This window comes from Trematomus bernacchii, unplaced genomic scaffold (assembly GCF_902827165.1).
Source record: "Trematomus bernacchii unplaced genomic scaffold, fTreBer1.1, whole genome shotgun sequence".
NCBI lineage: Eukaryota > Metazoa > Chordata > Actinopteri > Perciformes > Nototheniidae > Trematomus > Trematomus bernacchii.
In genome coordinates this window covers 1,231,110-1,243,753 of record NW_022987910.1, presented here as the reverse complement: position 1 = coordinate 1,243,753, position 12,644 = coordinate 1,231,110, and the positions used below count along the sequence as shown (strand labels likewise).

Below are 12,644 nucleotides of genomic sequence, written 5' to 3'. Positions count from 1 at the left end.
TTTTTTAACTTATCCTTGAGTTATTTCAAGTGTTTCATGCTAAAGGAACCCCCCTTTGGAAAATTCTAATCTGATCCCATGGTACCTTTTAGTTTTCGCCGAAACTATTCCTCTTTTTTAAATGCACATTAGTTAAGTTGATCTTGTCTTTCTAGGACAATCTTCTGCGAACCAGGGTCTTGAAACCAAAACGGATTCCTGTACCCCATGGTACCTTTTAGTTTTTACCCACATTACGAATAGTATACGGGAATGGAAAAGCAGTATCTGTACATCCACAAAACTAATATGTTATATACAGTATGAAGAAGTATATTAAGGATAAAAACAGACATAGAGCAGAGAGAAGTACTCCAAGTACTTTTAATATTTTGTTTGGTGCTTTAATATACTCTAGCATTATTACTTTTCAGTGTATTTAGCAGATTTAATCTATATCTTACCTAATGTTCCACTTGTTCTGCCCTTTTGTTTGTGTGTGTGTGTGTGTGTGTGTGTGTGTGTGTGTGTGTGTGTGTGTGTGTGTGTGTGTGTGTGTGTGTGTGTGTGTGTGTGTGTGTGTGTGTGTGTGTGTTCATGACCGGCATTAATGGCATATGATACATCTGTGCCCACCAGCGATCTTTATGTGTACTTAGAAATTCACTCCTCGGGTGCATTGTGCCTTTGAAGCTCACCAGGGTGGTCTAATAGCTTTTAATTATAATTAATTTCCCCTCTCTATTAATAACCTATATCATTCCCTAAGTGGTTCAGAGATTTAAAGGTGCTGCTTTACTCATTAGCCAATTGCTGGGTAATGGGATGGCTTTTGCTGAGTCAGCAAGAACCTAAAGTTGGCAAGTTCAGCCAGTCAAAATAACTCTTAGTTAGATGTGATGAAACACGTGGACATGGTTGACAAGAAAGGAGAGTAAAGGTGAGGAGCTACAGTAGGTATGAGGCAATGAGTGACCAAAACAGAAGATGATATGGGCGATGAACACATATTGCTGCAAATATTGCATGTAAACCCTTGAGATGTTATAATTGATAAAATACTCCCAAATGTTACCACTGTCGGAAATGCCTTTGGCTTACACAATCCTTCCTATTTAATGATTCCCGGCAATTCATTTCACATTATCAGAATCCTCAACAAGTGCTATCATGTCCTCTGTGTTGTGTTAAAGGAGTTGGTTTATAAAGTGGGTGATTTGAAGAAGAAAAACAATATCAGTGTCGGAACAGACAGATGGGCGATTGCATTCACTGTATTCATTTAGATTAAATTAATCTAAAATAGTCAACATTGCACCTTGCAGTGTATATGAATATAGGACTAATAAGTGGAATGCAATGGCCTCCCTTCTGTCATTAGTGAAGTCATGCCAGCTGTTTCCTCAGCTCTCTGTGTAATGACTACCAGGGAAAAGCTCACTCCAGAGACTTCCGCTCTCCAGAGTTGAGCTGTAGTGAACCTCCCTGTGCTGTCCTCTGAGGGTTTCCTTTAAAAAGGTTCCCTCTGTGATGCATTTCCTTAATCAACTCTAAAGGAAAACATATAGCCTACTAAAGTTCTTATTTAAAAAAATATATTTAAATTGATACTATGAGTGTAATGATTTCAATAGAATCGTTTTTTTCTCCATGATTCCAGTGCTTTTGTCTGCCCCCCTAAACTCCTGCAGCAGCATCTCACTCAGTTACACCCCTCCTCCCCCCATTGCACACAGACACAACGTGAGCGCGCACCACTGAGTTGGCAAAGTTTGACGCGCCAACTTTCACTGCACAGACGCGTCTGATAGAAACCAGAAAACTATTCGGGATATTTTCAGTGACTCAACAAAATGTATGTACGATAAGAAGTTCGGCGCCTGTAAGCTCATGTCTGGCCGTGAACGGAGCTATATCACCCCCCACCTGCACTTAATTGTTTCGGAGTTCTGCTCTCGGTTGCTGTGGGCGCGTAACTTTTTTAGACCAGGATAAAAACTGGGATTTATTTTGGGCACTTTGACAGGCGACTGGACATCGTGTGCGCCAGGCAGAGAAGTCAACAAGTGGCTCTCATTTACGGTTAGAGGAGAGAGAGTATGAGAGCTTGAAGTTGCTGAATGGAAAGTTAGTGGCTACTTTCTTCTTCGCAGGGTATTTAGAGTAACATTTAGTTTGAACCACTGGAAGTTGAGGAGGACATTTGTTCTTAAGGCGTTTACGAGTTTGTTATCACAATGAACGGACCAGTGGTTTTCCAGATGTGGACGGTTTTACTGTTGTGGACTATCACCGGGGTCTGCAGGGCTCAGGTCGCCACCGCCAAAGTGCTGAGAGGAAACATCAGGAGAGACGGTGAGTTCATTTTTAATTTGTTCTATATATTGTTGCTTGTGTGGTTAGTGTGTCTTTACTGCTAAGAGTCTCTACAACATGCATCAATGATATACTGTAGTAGTGAGCGTTTGTAGGATAATTATATAAGAGGTTTTGTTTCTACAGTATGTCAGTGTGTAAGTTATTGTACAGGCTACTTGAAGCCCTATAGTTTATAAAGCTTAGATTAGTTTTATGTATTCATTGGATCTATGTGTAGCCCTTTTATTTTCTTCCTAGCTTTAATACTGATTTGAAAAGATAAATGATATTTTAAGATATTTTATTGACAAATAGGAAATAATCTTCTTACAATTACGTATTGTCTTAGGGTGGTCAATAGCATTACTTAAAATATTCAGGATCAATTGTTTGTACAAGAGTATCAGCTAACTAGCATGTTTTGCTGTAGTGAATGATGCAAGACAGAGTGGAAATGCTGGTGAAAGAAGGAGACAATGTAAACGATGTAAAGTGGATACAAAAGAAAAGGCAAAGCAAAGTCTTTTAGATGACAAGCTGCTTCACATTTTCAGACTTCAAAACTAAAAAGGTAGCATTCATATCTCAGACAACTGTACTAAGATTGAGACTCCTGTCATCGGTGCAGTTTGAGTTTCTTGCATCAAGCTTTAGACTCCCTTAGCCTCTTGCCTATCTGACTTCCTGCAGGTGCGCCATGCTTACTTTTTACTTGGCCCTGAGGCTAAAGTTGCAGTGTTAACAGTACCTTTGAACACACCCACACACGTCACACACACACACAGCTGTAGGGTTGCTTTTGGCAGGGAAACATGAAAATACCACTGTATTAGGTTCTAACCTGGATGACTGCCCCTGAGGCCGGTCTCACCTCTCACTCCTTTGTGTGTGTGTGTGTGTGTGTGTGTGTGTGTGTGTGTGTGTGTGTGTGTGTGTGTGTGTGTGTGTGTGTGTGTGTGTGTGTGTGTGTGTGTGTGTGTGTGTGTGTGTGTGTGTGTGTGTGTGTGTGTGGGTGTGGGTGTTCATGCATTCATAACAAAATAATGAAATGGAGGTCATGACTTCCAGTCTTACTGTTAAAGTAGTAGCTCCGGATGAAATTCCTCAGAATTTTCTGAAGTTCAAATAATGTTTTGCTACTGCAGTTACCTTTGATCAATAATGTTATGAACCAAGTCAGCTATACCATGCATGTAATTAGCATAGAGTCTGACATGCTATGATATGTCATAATCTACAGATGTTGATTGCAACCTGCCAAATAACAGTTGTGGGTCTTTTCTAGTCACAACAGTATCTAAAGTTAGAGTACAAATCACACAATTGAAGCCGAAAGTGACAGCTGTGCTGCAGCACTTAATGTAAGACGGGATAAAAAAGCAACAAGTGATGACAAATAAACATCTAGTTACAAAATAAAAGTTGATACTGTTAGGAGACGACAGCTGCACTAACTATTTGGTGAAGGTTCAAAACACCAACAGGACAACAAGTCTCCTATCTAAAAAAGTATAAAGCAAAACATCTGAACTAAAGCAGAGTTAAAGCTCCAACATGGGTTTACAATTGTTAGAAATGATAATTGTTTTATTATTTATAGAGACAAATCTAAAGTGCATATCAATCTTAAAGAAAGTCTCCAAATTATTATCAGTTTTTTTGAACTTTCACAATAAAATCACCAGATTCAAATTATACACTGCTTCTCATTGTGTTTCAAACCCACACAAGGCCTTAAAGAAATACTTTTTTGTTATAAACACATAGTAACGTTTTATTAGTTTGGTTACTTTTGAACTTAAAGAGAGAAACTCACTGCAGCACATATAACTGAGCTGTTTACACTTGCCATCTGTCAAACTAATCCAAACTGAGGGAACTCTCTGTGATGATGTTGCCAGGAAATGATTGGTTTAGTGCACTCACTCAAGGAAAATATGGCCATTAACATCAGAGAAGAATTGTTCCTCACAAGCAGTGAAACTCATAGTTTTAAAGATGAGATGGTATTGTCTTCAACACTGCACTCTGCTTATTGTTCTCACAGAGTTTTCAAACCACCTTTATGTCCTGTTTCTAATATCACATCAGATTGCTTTTATCTGTGATCTCCTATGATCTTTAGTTGCACAAAGGCTATGAGTGGCTGTGATAGTTGCTATTGAGACAGACTGGTTGTTATATGCTGCACAGCCTTTAAAAATCGTTTTAATCCCCTGCAGTCTTACAAAAAATATACTGTGCTCAGAAGTTATCTTTACGTGTGTGTGTGTGTGTGTGTGTGTGTGTGTGTGTGTGTTTTTTTGCATTACCAGGCGGCTTATGCGGAATATGAGAGCTTAGTTCCGTTGTTTGATTGACTGCTGCTGATTAGCTTGGATTTCCGTGTGCAGGGGTGAACCTCAAGCTGATAGGGGCTCCGCAGCTTTCACTCAGCCATTTATCATTGTGGATGTGTGTGGGTACAGTGTAACTGTATGTGCAAGAGTGCTTTGACAGAATGTTCCCCCCAAGGTTTCTTCTGCTGTGTTTGTTCAAAGATGTACTTACTTTGTTCTTATAGCATTCAATCGTTTTTTTTGGGGGGGGACAGTGTGTTCTTGTAGCAAAGGAAATACACATTTATGCATATTTACATAAACCACAAAGTAAACAATACCTGGCCAACAATACCTTTAGTTACAAGTTTCAGGATTTTCCATTGGATTGATTTATTTTTACGACCAAGTACAGGGATGCTTGCATTATAAGTCACAATCAAGAACAGAAACTGTCAGCAGTCCTTCCTAATTAGCTACAATATACTATTTAGATTATGTATTATCTACATATATGGACACATGCCTTTCAAAGTTTAATTCCCTGGTACACTTAGGCTACACAGTGTTTCAAAATTCCAAGACCAAGATCCAGAGAAAGGTGTTGCACAACATTCTTTGTCTGAATGTGTGAAATACTTTTGAGATTTGAGTGCACTGTTATCTTTGTTTTTGTTTTGACCCTGTTGACTTTAAGATGAACTAAAGCTAAGCAGAAGTAGTACTCCCACAGTATATATTCTACACACTCGCATGCATTCGTGCAGTCTCAGCTCACAGAATAACGAAGTTCAGGTACACAAACATAATATATTTTAGAAAGGCTCCTGGCCTCTTTCTGATTCCTCTTCTTCTTTCTTCCAGTATTCTTATCTGTTGCCTTCCTCTCTCATTGCTGTCTTATCAGTCTTTGCCTCGCTACGTATCACTCCATCGCTCCAGATCCTCCTCTTTCAATCTCCCCCTTTCTCATTTCTTTCTTTATCTCCCCATCTCCCCCCCATCTGTTTCAGCTGTTTTTAATCAAAAGCTTTTTCACCCTGTCGGCTCTACGAACAAATATAATGCGGCAAACAGTTTCACAGACACGCACGTCAACACATCTACCTGCACAAGGCCAATACTTTTAGTCACCCTTTCTGAACCAACAGAAACGTTACCATCTATCATGGATACACTTAAAAGATTGACATTCACACTACTGTAGATAAAAGTGACAAAGAGAACTAAAGGAACAAGTATGTAAGTAATACACACATATATATATATATATATATATATATATATATATATATATGCAGACAAGTAATATATGATTGGCTGTGTTAACAAAAGCATGTATGTTCTCATACTGAGCTAAGCTAGGCGTTGGTGCTATCAGGCAGTGTGATGTCATGGTCCTTGACTGTGTCTGAAAACTCAAGGTGGCCCTGCCTCTAAAAACATACACCCTCACACATACATACATACATATAGTACATACACAAGGTCCATTTATTAACAGAGCTTTTGATCATATCAATAAATAAACGTATTATATCACACCACCTCTTAAATTTAAACTGAGACTTAATGGCAGACATTAAAGTATTGTTTCTCTGTGTTTTGAATTACATACTGTATATTTGCTCTTGGGATGTGTAGAGGGCCATCACCCTGGTCACTCCATCCAGCGACCTATGATTAATTGGAATCAATGAGTCACTCTCAGGCCACCGACATGGAAGTACTCTCCACCCGCCCACCCAGGCCGACAGACACAATTACAGGATCTCCCTTCCAAGGGAATCCCCAAATAAACAATGTCATCTCACATGCACACACACACTTTCCAAGCAAGGAACGGCATGAGCCAAACTTACCCCACCCCGAAACATTTGGCAGACAATGTTTTCTCCTGCAAAGAGGGAATAGGGGTGGTGACCACTTGGACAGGAAAGCAAAAAGTGAGATGATGCCTTGGAAATTAAATGGAGTTAGGGGGAAGCTCAGTTGTGCTCAGGTTTAAGGAGGAGAGGGCAGCAGGACAGAAGTGAAAGTTTAGAAGGGATCTTAGAAGAGTTAGAGGGCACAGAAGAAGAGGACAGGGAAAGGTGTTTTGAGAGAGATATGCCAAGTTGAAAGCCCTGTCCCTTCACTTTTCTGCCCTGTCAGCTCAGAATGAGAGATAGTAAGACCAACGGCAAGCCAAATGGACAGAGTATAAAAGAGGAAATGGAAGAAAGCATCACTGATAGAGGAGTGGAGGGGAGGAAAGATAAGGTATTTCTGGAGAGGGAGAGCGGACAGAGTCTAGTGCCGAACATCAGCAGATTATCTGATCTCCGTATCTGATCAAAGCTTAAAGCATAAAGAAAAAAGCAGGAAAAAAGAGGGCATGACCACAGCTCTATCAGCAAGCATTACTGCGCCACTGATGTATGCCCCAGACTGGGGAGGGTCAGGCTACATGTGTGCACACCCAGAGAAGTGGAAACATAATTAAGCTTCTTCACCTCATGCCCCAAATGTGATTGTACAATAGAACAATGAATTCCTCAAGATTATCCAAATACACAGCAGATCCTTATTCAGGAAAACTTTGAATCTTTAATGCTGAAGAAGTTAATTAATCTAAAGCCATCATCAAGTGTTTTCTCCTAGAATAATTATTATAATAAGGAGTTATCGATAGAATGAGGCAAAGGCCTGACAAGGGGACTGTGAAAAATGATATTGTTCCCAAAAGCTTTGTGCTTTCATTAACTGCATGTAAATAATTTAAAAGCAAACTACCTCAACATGACCACAACATCTTACAACATTTGATTTAGTAGTAGCTAAATCCACTGCTTGAATTACGGGGAAGCAAGGGCTGCTTAGCTCCCATAAGAGCTCCCCCCAATACAACAAAAGATCAAGCTTGGGCAGACTGGCAGTTGTATTTTGCTGCCTTATTACAGAGCCATGGTTCCATATTGTTTACAGTGTTTATGCTAACTGCTGTAAGCTGTAGCATCTTACAAACTGATGTGACAGTAGATCTTCTCATTCAACTATCAGAACAAATCCAAGAATTGTAAGTATTTGCTTTAAGTTGAACATTTGAACATAACTTTGTGGGTTTGTCTACTTTTTTTGAGTATGTACTTACATTACAAAGTTTTCTGTAACTTACACTGAAAAAACTGAAGCATTGATTTGAATTCATTATTATTTAAGTTTTAGCATTCAACTAACCTCATACAATGATGTGACAAGTGTAGACATAAAACATTTAATTAAAGTCAATGCTTCAGCTTTTTCAGTGTATTTTCAGTAAAGATAATTATTTACCTCCAATGTACCATTTTCTTTTGGCTATACCAACTCAATGTGTAAGGCAACACATTTATTTTTAACTTGAGCTGAGTTGGGGACACAGTAGAGGAGAATTATAGAGCTTGCTTGAAAGAAAGAGAAAGGGAGACAGATGTTTAGCCATTGGACAGAGGGCAGTTTTGTAGCTCTGCCATCTGACTTGCACAGTAGATTCATGGTAGATAACGCCAGCAGAGACAGAAAGAAAGTAAGAGCTGCATGGATACATAGATAGGATAGGAGAGAGATGCAGGGAGAAATTAGGAAAGAAAGTGGATTAGACCAGTGGATAAAAGAGATGAGAAGACGAAATCAAGAACATGGATAGAAGAAGAAACACTTTATTAATCCCTTACAGGGACATTTCTTTCCCCACTCTGTTGTGTTTACACACATTACACACACAGGGGAGGATATACATGCACAAACACAGAGGATATACATGCACACACACAACCACATGCAGATAGGAGAGGTGGCAGAGCAGAGAGGCTGCCAGGTACCCAGCGCCAAGGGAGCAGTTTCGAGGTTAGGTGCCTTGCTCAAAGGCCCCTCGGCAGTGGCCTTGGACGTGAACTGGCACCTCCAGCTGCCAGCTCACTCCATCTTTTCTTTGGTCCGATCGGGACGTGAACCGGCGACCCTTCGGTTCCAAGACCAAGTCCCTACAGACTGAGCCACTGCCGCCCCCAATAGAATAGGATACGATAGGATACGAAATAGTGTAAATGATAGTCTTGGAGGAAGGTAGCAGAAAGCTTGTAAGAGAGAGAATAATGAACAGTGGTAGAAGTAAACAAGTCAAAGTTATAATTGAAGGGGAAATTAGAGGTCAAGAAGGATAAGATGGAGGAAGAACTGAAGGGATGGAGAAGAGAGATGGTGTAGTGCGCCAAAATGTAATTTAAAACAAAAACAGCTGACAGGGAGGGTGAAGAAAGAGCTGGAGAGGGAGAGAGTGTGAGAGAGAGAGGTAAGATGAGGCAAAGTAATATGAGAAGAGATAGAGCAGATGTGAGAAAAAAGAGTGATAGAGTGCATGGCACCACATAGCAGGAACAGGAGTGTGCTGAATAAGCAGTGACTGAAAAAAAGCACATCAAAGTTTAGAAGTAAAGGTGAGAAGGTTTGTTAACACACATTGAGTCACCCCCAAAAAGTGAAGGAAACACCTATAGATTCGAATGAAGGGTAATAAGGGGAGAACAAAAAAAGAGCTATAGTAACTTAACATTAAGAAAAATGTGAAACGTACGATCCATTTGTGTATGTGTGGTAGAAATATAGAGGTATAAAAAGAGAAGGATGTGTGTGCTTGTGTTTGTGCATGAATGAAAGTGCACTGTTGTTTGCAAATGAAAGTGCACTTAACACTGAACTCCAGCAGAGTACTACCTGCATTTCTACCTGCATGCAATCTGTTGGTGCACCTCATTTGCGTGTCACCTGAGTCTCTCGCAAGTTGCTAGCTTGACAACTGTGAGTACTACAATTATCCATTTTCGTGGTACAGTACACGTTCATCACATTAAATTAGCAACTTTTGGAAGTAATACTGCCAGCTACTTTGATTGGAAATGAGTTGGAAAATTAGGCTGGGTCTTTTAATTTGAAACGGCTGGTTGAGCAAAGCAATGCACTTTTGTAAACGTATACTTATGAAGTTTAAAACATACCTGAAAAAAACTACTCGGCTGAATGAAATACTTTCAGTTCAACAGTTATTTATAATGTAGCCAATAAACACTTTAACATAAATGGACCCAAACAAAGTCACGCCGGAATCAAATAACAAACATTTGGGTGGCAGGCAACATCAACGTTAAGTAATGGTAAAGTGTTGGACCACCACAAGCGGCCAGAAAAGCTTCTAGTAATTATAACAATACACTTCATATACAGTATACACATAAAACTGGTGTGTAGCAATGCCACTTTAGCTGCAGCTGGTGGGTTAATAACATTGATATCCCCTCAGGCAAGGTGTTGTATTGAAACAGGACTTCCAAGGGGATGTAAGGGAAATTAAAATGATCTCTAGTGTAGCTATTGGCAGTTACTTGGATTTAAGTTGGATAATAAAAGAAAGCCAGCCAGCTGATCTTTTATCAAGCTGCAGGCACATTATGTATATAACAGCAACGGATTGATGTAGCAGCTACATCAAAAGAAAGGGTGTTCATTTCGGGATTTGCAAACATTCTCAATATGAGAATATCATTTTTCTGAGCCTATACAAACTGAAAATGTGTTGTCTGTTTGTGCCGACTGATGGTAGCTTTGCCAATATGTCACAATTTGAGAAGAGATGTATCACTTTTGTCCTCACATGACTAGAAAATGAGTTGATGGTTAAACAGATGCTGAAAACAATCGTTAAGCTTGAAGGTAGTTGATGCAGACATAACAGACATGCACTGCACCTCACACATAACTTACTGCAACATAAATCTAATGAGTTATTTCCAATAGGGCTGTTTACGCAGGCTGGAACACCTGCTGCTGCACTAAAGCTGCACCACACGTTCACAAGAAAACTACTGTAACTTCTGCGTTTAGTAAACATCGCTACTGCTGCCTCCAACTACACATCCACCTGTTGCATGTCTAGGTTATCCTGGGAGGGAAATTACCATTGTCACTCCTCAATCTCTGCCGTGGCGAGTTGGGTGTAATACCTTCCATCAAATCCACCAAAAATATGTCTTCAAGTAATGCCTTTGTGTACAGACCAATCTGCATCCTCTATGGAAGTTTATATTTTAAGTGTGTGTGAGGGGACACCGAGAGGAAACCGTTCATTTAACCCAAAACTCCATTGAAATGAATGGAAAGGAGCGTGCAAGAAATGTTCATGTGTACGGCCCCTAAGAGGTTAGCGTAGTTCAAAAACCTGAACTGTAGGCTTTTATCAATGAAAAATATGTGTTGTGCTTGTGCTGACTGGCTTTGACAATAATTTGATTGACAGATGGTTAATTAAATCAGCTGCCAAATATCTTTTTAAAGGTACCTGCCCTATTTCAAAAACGTTCCTATGACAGCTTATAAAATGGTTATGGGAAACCTATCTTATGTGTCATGTTGTTGGGTGTATCCATGAGGAGTTTGACAAGGTCAGAGCCAAAAATCTATTCTTCATGAATTATCTATAGATATACTATACACATACTATTCTGGGTTTTGACTGACAGATACAAAGTTATAATAGTCATTTTAGACTTTGCCTTGTCTCTCGTAACTTTTGCAAGCCTCTTCTTTCATTCATAATCTAGTCCGCCAAGAAAAAGCAATGGGAAATAGGCCAGTAAATAAAACAAAAGCCACAACACTATAGAAGTCTAAATGCTGCACTTCTAGTGGAGGATATTTAGGGTGCTTTTGCGAGAAAAAGACAGCAAAGAATCAAGTGCTCCAAGTGTTTTAAGTGCCTACTAAAACTTTTGAAGTACAAGATACAGAGTGTTGAAAAAAGAATGTGTGATGCCAGTGAGTTTCAGCCTACAAGGGCTAAGTGAGGGTGAGAACATGACAAATGTCAGAAGTGACACTGCAGAAAGATGAGAGCAGAGCCGCTCTCACCCCAGGAGATTCGCCCCTGCTGAAAGAAAAAGATAAACGCTCTGTGTATTTATGTTGTGTGTTTTATACGTGTGTGTGTGTGTGTGTGTGTGTGTGTGTGTGTGTGTGTGTGTGTGTGTGTGTGTGTGTGTGTGTGTGTGTGTGTGTGTGTGTGTGTGTGTGTGTGTGTGTGTGTGTGTGTGTGTGTGTGTTGTGTGTGTGTGTGTGTGTGTGTGTGTGTGTGTGTGTGTGTGTGCGTGTGCCTGAGAGAGAAAATTCCTTTAGTGCACTGTGAGAGCTATGTCTTTGTTACTCTGACAATGGTGCTCTGACACAAATGAAAAATATTATTTTCCTCTGTCAAACACTTTTATCTTCCCCTCTCCAACTGTCAGCGTTTCCCCCCATATTCCCCTCACCCTCTCTGATTCTCCATTTGTGTATCTCAGCATTTCTCCTGCTGTCTCTTCTTGTCTTCATTAGCTTCTCTTCTCCTGTTTTCATTTAAAGGGGACCTATCATGCAAAATGCACTTTTGTACGTCTTTTATACATGAATATGTGTCCCCGGTGTTCCAGGGAACTCACCAAGTGTCAGAAAACACAACCCTCTCTATTTTCCTCCATACCCAAATCTCTAAAAACGGGGCTGCAACGGATCTGATACAGACTGATCCAGATTTGAACATTTCTCTGACGTCAGGACAGAGGAGCTCCGCCTATATGGCCAACTCTCCACCTATCAGGGGAATGAGAGGTTGCCGTGGCATGGTAACAGCATGGTAACATGACGCTCGTAACTCGGCCCCCTCCTTTGCAGGGGGGCGTGGTCAGCTGCAGCGCATGCAAAGACAGGGTGGAGGAGAGCAAAATAGAGCGAAATGAGGCATGGCTAAAATGCATGATCTGTTTGGTATTTTGAAAAGAAAACGTATAAATATACTTTATATAGGTATGGCCCTACAATATATTATTCAAATATAGCATGATAGGTCCACTTTAATCATTTACCCTTCCTGAATTTGGTATCCGGGCAGCAGAGGGTGAGGAAAAGCAGAAAGAGAATTAGAGAATACAAATATAGAGGAGA

The 12,644-nt window shown here is 40.1% G+C and overlaps 1 protein-coding gene across 2 annotated transcripts in view; it reads left to right on the top strand.

Moving 5' to 3' along the window:
• The first annotated feature begins 1,755 nt into the window (after positions 1-1,755).
• Positions 1,756-12,644, top strand: part of pdgfd (platelet derived growth factor d) — a 49,790-nt gene continuing 38,901 nt past the window's right edge. For both annotated transcript variants that reach the window (XM_034114925.1, XM_034114924.1), the window contains exon 1: positions 1,756-2,334. In XM_034114925.1, the coding sequence (XP_033970816.1) occupies positions 2,217-2,334 (118 nt within the window). In that variant the 5' untranslated portion in view covers positions 1,756-2,216. The remainder of the gene's footprint in view (positions 2,335-12,644) is intronic.